Below are 9,465 nucleotides of genomic sequence, written 5' to 3' on the forward strand. Positions count from 1 at the left end.
AACGCCTACGCCGTAACTTGTTATAATGTGTTATAACGCAGTCGTGGCGGGTGTTCATCCGATGGAAGGGAGCGGCGGAAGTTGGAGGGCAGCGCAGAGCGACAGCTCTGCCATGTCGACGATCGATAGCGCTTCGTCCGGAGACTGGAGAACGCAGCTTCAACCCGATGCCCGAACGCGGATCGTGAACAAGATGTGAGCCGTCTTTCTTCCTTTCTTCCCTTTCAATTATATCAATCCCTTTGCCCTATCGATCTTTCTATCATCACCGGTGCTCATGGGCCTTCGGCGTTTTTCTTTGGTGATATCACTTGATCGTTTCGTGGTACGCGTTGATCCTCTGATTGATCGGCGGCGGCGTTACACTTTTTAGATTGTGGCCACTTCAACAAACCTCTGAGCCCATTTCGACGGATCGACTTTTGGACCTTGCGAAGGGTAGTATCTGTTTAATATAGAAGGATCAGAAACCGAATCATCAAGAAATGATTTTTAAAGTGACCCGCCTTCTGCTATTTGTAGACTTTTTTTCAGCCGTTTTGTTTTGCTAAAAACATTTTATTGATCATACTTGAACCCTGGAGTCCCGGCGAGGGAAACAAGTCCATATCTCTTTTATTCATAACATTAATATGGCGATATCACTCTGTTTATTATCTCCAATTTCGTTGTCATGCATGATGTGGACACGCTACGAATGTTGTGGCTTTTTGATTTGCCGTGGAGAAGAGATGTGAAATATTTGATATAGATTTAGTCATGAGCCACTGGTTCCCACTTGAGTTATATCCTCCTTTTCTGGTGAGACACAGTGTTGAGATTACTGGGCCTCGTCTGTTGCTTTCAGAATGGATACTCTGCAAAGACACCTCCCAATCTATGGACCAGAGAATCTTGGAGAATTAAGGAAAATCGCCATGCGATTTGAGGAGAAAATATTTACTGCGGCCATCAGTCAGGTTGTTTAAGGATATTTTTTTAGCTTTGACATTGATTTAATAATAAAGAACACCGTACACTACTTGAGTGATCTCTGATACTCATGTGGAATCCCCATGTCGTATGAACTTCCTTTTCAGACTGATTACCTCAGGAAGATATCACTGAAGATGCTTACGATGGAATCAAAGACCCAGAACACAGGCAGTACTAATCAAATGCCACCGAATTCCTCCAACCCGAATGCGGCTGATGGTACAAAAGCGGAATAATTGTCTTAAAACGAGTTTAAAGTCTTATTTCTTTTTCTATTTTTGTCAATTTTATGAAGTCGTTTGGCGTTCTATCAATGTAGCTTGCCATCCAACATATCCCCAAAATGATGATTTTATTCTGAGAATTTCGAATGTCTCCAGGAGATAAGAATTTTTTTGTTGTCAGCAGGCTCACACGTTCTACAGCAACAGGTACAAAACACGGGCCAATCACTGCAAATGCCACTGCCTAATCAAACTCAAACGCGCCAACAACCTCTATCCTCTGGCATTCAAAATAACATATCATCTACCATGGTGCAAGGTTCAGCCAGCTTAAGCACAACGGTGCCTTCTGTAAATGGGCATCCACAATCAGTGTCCAGCGTTGGCCAGGCATCAAGTTTGCAGAGTATGTCTGGTATCTCCCAAAACATGGTTAATTCTGCTGGGCAAGGCATGGCGCCCAACATTTATGCCAACTCTCAGAGACAGATTCAGGGAAAATCACTTCAGCAACCACTTGTTCCTCATCAGCAGCCACAAAATTCGCATTTGTACCCACAGCAATTGCAGCAACAACAGATGTTGAAGGCAAAGCTTCAACACAATTCCCTCTTGCAATCTCAAATGCAGCAACATCAGCAGCAGCAGCAGCAACAGCAACAGCAGCAGCAGCAGCTACAACAGCAACAACAGCAGCAGCAGCAACAGCAGCAACAGCAATCCCTGTTGTCGGCATCTCAAATGTCTAGTCTGCAATCAGGTCAAACTTCTCTTCAACAGAGTCAACCTTCGATGATGCATCATCAAAGCCAAGCAAATGTACTGCAACAGACTTCTTCAGGTCTTATGCAGCAGCATCCTCACACAGTTCTCAGGCAACAGCAGTCGCAAACGACGCCTGGACTTTCTCAGGCTTCCTCTCTCCAGCAGCAGCAGCAGCAACAGCAACAACAACAACAGCAACAACTTCTTAATAACCAGTCCAATACATCCCATTTGCAGCAAGCTCAACTTCTTAACCAACAAAACAGTATCTCTGAAATACAGCAGCAAAGAAGGTTGAGTGTTCAGCAGGGAAATCTTATGCCCATGCAGCAGCCACAGCAGATGCTCAGCCAACAGGGCATGTCACTACACCAGCAGGTTGTCCCACATCTGCAACAACAGTCGACACTGATGGGATCACAATCTAACATCGCAAATATCCATCAGCAGCATCAGACAATGCATGTCATGCAGCCACAGAAAACTGCTTTGCAGCAACAGCAAGCGGCTCAGCAAACTGGTCAGTCGATGGTTCAATCACAAGCTCAACAACAGCATATGCCTCAGATGCAAGGGCAGTCCGTGCAACTTCAGCAGCAGGGAAATTCCTTGCAAAGGGAAATGCAGCAGATGCAGCAAAAATTACAGGCTCCAAATGTTCTTCTGCAACAGCAAAATACATTTGAAAAACAAAAACCCATGTATCAATCTCAAAGAGGTCTTCCAGAAGCGTCCCCAAGTAAGTCAGTGTCTCTATTATCTTTTTTTTAACTGATATATGTGATAACGTTTTTGCTGTGCCCGGGAATGGTAATCATAGTGTACATTCCTACTTAAGGTGCGCACAGTTTATTCCTGTTTGTGATCATTCGTTAAAAATTCCTCAGCTTCGCAGACCGGTTTGTTTGTGGGAGGCATAAATATTATATTGGATTATCTCTGTAGATACTTTACTGTTCTGAACAATTTCGGCCGTGATGTTTCTTAAAAATATGCTTATTTTTTGGTTATTCCAATACGTTTGATGCAGATTCAATTGAATCCACGTCACAAATGAACCAACCCGGCCCAGATTGGTTGGATGAGACGTATCAAAAGGTGAATTTTCTTACCTTAATTTCCTGCTAGATAGCTTTGTAATAAATGGTGTCAGCTTCTAGCTGATCCTGCAGTCGTGGAGCTTCTCCACCTGTTCAAACCCTAGCCGCCAGAGAGAGAGAGAGAGAGAGAGAGAGAGGGAGGAAGGGAGAGACAGATTCAACCAAAGAAAAAAACCTTCACGATTCAAAAGGTTTCCCAGTATTTAAACTGGGTTTACAGTTATTGGGTCTCGCAGACCCAATACGATGGATCCGCCATCATAAGGGTATTTCTACAATAACAAGACTTAATAGGGTTTAATAAAAGAAAGTAAAAAATAGAAGAAGGTTAAACGAGGGAAGTGGTGGCTGTCTGCTGACAAATGGAGATATATCATACTCTGGTGGAGATAGAGATCACAGCCTTATGCTCTATTTGATCTTGATTTTCATGTACAATTTATTGTCCGCACAAAGTAATACCTGTCACTGTTGTCATAAAAAACCAGCAGGGAAAAATGTATGTCTGGGATATGCTCCTTATTCTTCTCCCTTCCGTCTATTCATCTTGTAAGCGCCATCTGGAGACGTCCCTAGGACTTATCCTTTTTGAACCAACAGTAGTCCGCCCTGTATAAGTATGCTACTCTTCAATGATTAGGTTGTTGAATTATTGCATTATTTGTATCCCATCAAAATTTTCATGCTGCGAAGCATCGAAGAAGACGAACTGTGATGAACATTTTGGCATTTTGGTTTATATTAGATCTTGAAGACATTATTTCTCTTTTTAACTAATTTTTGAAATCTATCTGCTAGCCTCATGTTCCGATCAAGTGTCTTATCTATTACTTTTGAATCTAAGATCCAAAGCATGAGGGAGCTGTACTATACGGATATTAATGAGCTGCACCAGAGAATTGCCCAAAGAATCCAGCAGGTTTTCTCCCTTGGATTTTGTATTTTTTCCCTGTAAACCTTCTCTTCTTTTATCTCGTGTTATTTTTTGGATCAAAATTGGTAATCATTGATTTTCTTTCTCAAACAGAGCGAATCTTTAATTCCAGCGGGGAAGCAGTCTGAGCAACTGGAGAACTTAAAAAAGATCAAGGAGCGGATATACCAGTATCTAACCTTATTTCGACTTCCCAAGAGCAATATACCACCGCATCTGAAGGACACCTTACCGAACCTTGAGAAGCAAATGTTCAACATTATCACTTCCAACAGAAGAAGAACCCTTGGCCAGCAGGCTCAAGTCCAGCAACAATTCTCACATCACAGTGGAAACAGTCAACCCATGCCAGTACAGCCATCATCTCCGGCTCCTCTCCAGCAACTTGATGCCCATGTTCAATCAATGCCGTCTTCTGGGGGCTCGACCATGCAGAACATGACCATGCCAATGCCAATTTCCACACCTCAAAATATGATGAATGCCCTTCAGTCTGGGCCAACTGCATTAGATTCAGCCCAATCTGTTGGCTTGAGCTCCATGCAAGATGGGGGAATGGGCGGTGTGGGATCATTCCAGCAAACGACTTTTGGGACATCCGCTCAGCCTGCAATGCACCAAATGGGTCAGCCCAATACCATGAACCCACTTGTGCAACATGTAAAACAGGAACAGCACCCGTACCAGCAGCTCATGCAGTCCCAGCAAATGAAACAACAGATGCAGCAGCAACGCCAGATGCAGCAGCAGCAGAAACCATTGCAAACGCAGTATCTTCAGCACCAGCAGCTGAAGCAGCCACCACCGTCATCTCAGATGCCGCAGCTCCATCACATGAACGAGATGGCTGATATGAAGTCTAGGCAGGCTGCCGCCATGAAACCAGGTCTCTTTCAGCCGCATTTCTCCGGAGGGACACGTCAGGCCTACCATCAGCAGCTCAAGCCAGGGCCCGCCTCATCTTCATACCCCATCTCGTCTCCTCAGAGTCTTCAAGCCCCGTCTCCTCAGATTTCTCAGCATTCCTCCCCTCAAGTTGATCAATCTCTGTTATCATCTATACCCAAAGCGGCAACCCCTTTGCAATCCTCGAACTCTCCCTTTATCTCTCCCTCACCGTCCACGCCATTGGTTCCGTCGCCTTTGCCAGGAGACCATGACAAGCAGATGTCCAGCTTCCCATTGACTGGGTCGAATGTTGCTCTCCAGCAGGTGACTGCTGCTCCTCCGCAGGTTCAGTCATTGACCGTTGGCACGCCTGGTATCTCAGCATCACCCTTGCTTGCCGATTACGTCAGTGCTGATGGCGGCCAAGCTAATGTCGTTGTCGCGGCATCTGCCAAGACAAAGGCAACCGAGAAACCCATTGATCGATTGGTCAAAGCGGTTAGTTTCTTTCTCGTTTATTGAGCGTTCTATTTTATCTTTTATTTATTTATTATTTTAGAATTTTTAGGTGCAGTCGCTGTCGCAAACGGCTCTGAGTTCATCTCTGAGTGATATTGGGTCTGTGCTGAGCATGTCTGATCGGATGGCTGGGTCAGCGCCCGGAAATGGTTCGCGGGCTGCGATCGGAGAAGATCTCGTTGCAATAACCAAGTGCCGCCTGCAAGCCAGGAGCTTTATGGCGTCTCAAGAAGTTTCAGGCAATGCCAAGAAGATGAAACGGCATGCCAATGCCATGCCGTTGATTGCTGCGTCATCAGTCGCAAGTGCAAAAAATGAGGAGGCAGAATTAGAGTCAACGGCCTCTTCCAAAAAGAAGAAACTCAAATCTGAGGTAACAGAAACTCAAATTGGTTATCTCCGTCGAAAATGCTCATGGTTATGTATTGGTATTAACATGGGTGTCGCAACATGCAGGCAAGAGTGGCACTGTTAGATGAGATCAGGGAGATAAATCGACAGTTAATCGACTCTGTGGTGGACATTGCTGACGAAGGTGCAGACCCAGCTGCATTCGCCGATGGGATGGTGGTCAAGTGCTCTTACCGTGCTGTCGCTCTCAGCCCTGTACTAAAATCACACTTGGCATCCGTTCATATGGTGAGAGAAATGAACCGCCACGGAGAACATTGTGAATTCCAAACGGGCTTTCATCTCTCCACCTACCCTCTCTCATCCACGTCTTGTGAACATTGTGATTGATGAACACTTTGTTTGCTGTTGTCGCAGTTTCCCATGTCTCCGATGCGGCTACTTGTTCCCTCCACCTACCCTCTCTCATCTCCTGTTCTCCTTGACAAGATGTCAACAGACTTCAGGTAACACAAACCTCTCTCTTCCCTTCTCCCACTCCATCCATCTCTCTCTCTCTCTCTCTCTCTACAATTCTCTCTCTCCCTCTCCTTCCTCTCACTATCTCTCCCCCTTTCTCTCTCTACCTCTCTCCTATCTGTCTCCATCCTTCTTTCTCTGCATCTATCTGTCTCCATCACTCTTTATATATCAGTCTATCTGTATCTGTATCTCTATTTGTCTCTGTATATCTCTCTCTTTGCTGTTCTTCCTTTCTCAATCTAAGATGGTACTAAACGGACAGTACGGAGGAGTCAGGAGATCTGTCTGCCAAGGCAAAGTCAAGGTTCAGCATGTCCCTTCGGTCCTTGGCACAGCCCATGTCGCTGAAGGAGATGGCAAGCACTTGGGAGATGTGCGCCCGCAGGGTGGTGGAGGACTATGCCTGCAAGCTCGGCGGCGGCACCTTCACCTCCGCCTACGGCACCTGGGAGAATTGCGTCGGTGCCTGACCACCTTTTCGTACATCAATTGCCCCCACTGGTACCCCTTGGAATCTTTTGTTATGTTTCAATTATATGATTGTATATGTGTAATTGTTCATGCCCTGTATTAATTGACACTTTTTCTTTCAAAAAAAAATTTTAATTGACACTTTATACGCATGCCATGGCTTTTCCCTTGCTCCAATCAGCAAGTAGCTTGGTTCTAAGGGAAGTGAAGAGAGAATTTTAAGTGGGCCAACCCCTTTCACCTGAACCATTCTGGGGAACATTTTTCGCCGTACTTGATGTCGGAAAAAATAAAACTGACATGGTTTCTGTGAGTTTATCATTGCATTTAGATTGCACGGAAACAATGCCATGTTGCCTTTCCTTTGTGAAGGGATAAATAATGAATTATATTTGGCTCTGCTTATGGTGTGGAGACTCCATGTGTTTGTAACTTCCTAAACAATTTGTGACTATGGCAGCATCCAGCATTTTGTCCAAACATGTTGAATATATTTTACCCAATATACCAAATAAAAAGTTCATTCATGATTATCTCATAATTTGTAATGCTGAGACTGTAACGATTTTATAAAACTCATTCAAGAAGATTATAGAAGCTTTATTCTTAGACTCACTGTCAGGGATTGCCTAACAATGGACTCAATTGAGCAACATTTTTTTCAGCGTGAAAATTGAAGTAATGGAACTTAATAAAATAGCATGAAACGCAAAAATGTGGATTTATTTTTTAAGTAGATTCTGCGTCTGTAGGCCTATCCGCTTAGAATCACATAAATCTGTGGCATTTTGTTTGGCCATTACATCGGCAAAAAAACCAGGTTGATTAAGCATAAAATGATGGACACATAAAATAATAATATTTTTTCCTACTATGAATTTTTTGGCGTATAAAGATACAAAAAATACCAAACTTAATTTTAGAATTATTGATGTCGTCTGCTTAAAAATAGAGCCATAATGTTCAGATATCATGTAGATTTGAGAACATTATTTCATATAATGAATTTCTTATCAAAAGAAGAGTCATAGTACTCTGGTTGATGACAAAATTAGGTATTACTATTTCTCATATCACTGGATCAATGATGTGCTAGTTTATACAAATATTAAATTGCTCAGATGTACTGATATCACTCAGTAAGAGAACCACAAAATTTCACCGTATGCTGTAACTGATGAATTCACCAGATGGAGTCGATATTGGATGCATTGGCCATGCACAAATCACACAAATGCTTGAATTAAGTGAATCAATGCTTCACAAATACAACTTATTTATTTAGAACTTGGTTGAAATCATGGTAAGGGAAACTGAAACTCAATAAGTACAATATTGAAAGCATAGTCATTTAAATTGAAAGTTTGACATTTAAAATGAGTTAATATTTATTGCTAAATTACATTGTGATAGCGAGGACGCCAACATATCATCGACGAACGCGTCACCACGGTCAATCGGAGTCAACACGCCTGCTATGGGCCACGGTCAACCGGAGTCAACTGAAGTCAACCCGCCACGATCAACCGGAGTCAACACTAAAGCGGACACGCCACAACCGCCAACTAGCACGTCTCCACCCGCGCACGTCTCTACGCGCGTCATGACACGACGCCAAAGGCAGATCCACAACTGCCCTTTGGCGTGACACGGCGCACGTCTTTACTTTCTCGTCAATTTCTCTTTCATCCAAGGCCTACATAAAGGCCATTGTTTTCAAGAAACTCCTAGGCAGTCATAATTTCAAGAATTGAGTTTTGTTTAACTCTTCTTGGAGGACTGCCCAACCTCCCTACCCCTCTGAACCCTAGCCGTCACCGCCGCCGCCGCCGCCGCCGCCTCGCGACGTCGGCCTCCCGTCCCCTCTCCTTCCTCTTTCACCATCCTCTCTCCCTCTCCTTATCTCTTTCTTTCCCCTCTCTCTCCCACCCTCTCTCTCTCTCCCAGGCCGCCCAGCCAAGCCGCCCATGCCGCCCCGCCAGGACGCCCAGTCTGCCCCAGCCGAACCGCCCAGAACGCCCCAGCGGAGGCCACCCAGGCCGCCCCGCCAGGACGCCCAGGCCGCCCCAGCCGAGGCCGCCCAGGCCGCCCTGCCAGGACGCCCAAGCCGCCCCAGCCAAGGCCGCCCAGACCTCCCGCCAGGGACGCTCAAGCCGCCCCAGCTCAGGCTGCCCAGGCTGCCCAGGCAGCCCCGCTAGGACACCCAGGCTGTCCTCGCCTAGGCCGCCCAAGCCACGTCCTAGGCCGCCACCCAGAGCATCCCAGGCCGCCGATCGTCGTCGATGCCGTCCGACGCTCCAAGCCGTGTGCGCGAAGCGCGCGTAGGGTGCGCTTCGTCACACTCCGCGCACTCCGTGCGCGCGCCGGCGCTCCGCGCGCTCCGTGTGCTCCGCGCACCCTACGCGCGCTGCGCGCGGGCAGGTGTTCGCCTACGCTTGACTCTGCGACCACAACATCTGCAGTCAACCAGGGCCGTTCAACGCCCGGAACGCCCAGCATCGTCCTCGTCCAGTGGGCCGCTCAACGACCGGATTCGCCCAGCCTCGTCACGATCAGAATTTCCCGCATCCTCTTCACGCACTACGATGCCAAGGTACGCCTGAACTCTTTGGTGTCGAAAGTTTAATTCCTCATTAACTTAAAGAATGTTTATCCTAGCCAAATTTAATAATCGTTCAGGACATATTTGAGCGGAAAGCTTGAGGATTCACTCGCA

General features: G+C 45.9%; 1 protein-coding gene across 4 annotated transcripts; it reads left to right on the forward strand.

Annotated features, from left to right (window-relative positions):
• Positions 1-37: 37 nt before the first annotated feature.
• Positions 38-6,901, forward strand: NRB4 (mediator of RNA polymerase II transcription subunit 15a-like protein). Of its 4 annotated transcripts, none has more exons than XM_078587009.1 (11): positions 38-195; positions 848-959; positions 1,080-1,194; positions 1,381-2,703; positions 2,995-3,062; positions 3,909-3,983; positions 4,092-5,384; positions 5,455-5,778; positions 5,862-6,044; positions 6,174-6,262; positions 6,541-6,901. In XM_078587009.1, exons 1-11 carry the CDS (start codon positions 62-64, stop codon positions 6,746-6,748), a joined length of 3,924 nt encoding a protein of 1,307 aa, XP_078443135.1. In that variant the 5' UTR covers positions 38-61; the 3' UTR covers positions 6,749-6,901. The 4 variants fall into 4 exon arrangements, with proteins under 4 accessions (XP_078443135.1, XP_078443137.1, XP_078443136.1 ...); XM_078587011.1 differs by having other exon boundaries at positions 5,461-5,778; XM_078587010.1 differs by having other exon boundaries at positions 1,384-2,703.
• The last annotated feature ends 2,564 nt before the right edge of the window (positions 6,902-9,465 follow it).

The sequence above is a fragment of the Wolffia australiana genome, chromosome 15, assembly GCF_029677425.1.
Source record: "Wolffia australiana isolate 7733 chromosome 15, ASM2967742v1".
Lineage (NCBI taxonomy): Eukaryota > Viridiplantae > Streptophyta > Magnoliopsida > Alismatales > Araceae > Wolffia > Wolffia australiana.

Coding starts and splice junctions, on each gene's coding strand:
- NRB4 (XM_078587009.1), top strand. CDS start 62: ATGGAAGGGAGCGGCGGAAGTTGGAGGGCAGCGCAGAGCGACAGCTCT. Junction 2,704..2,994: donor TCTTCCAGAAGCGTCCCCAA/GTAAGTCAGTGT, acceptor CGTTTGATGCAG/ATTCAATTGAATCCACGTCA. Junction 5,385..5,454: donor TTGATCGATTGGTCAAAGCG/GTTAGTTTCTTT, acceptor TAGAATTTTTAG/GTGCAGTCGCTGTCGCAAAC.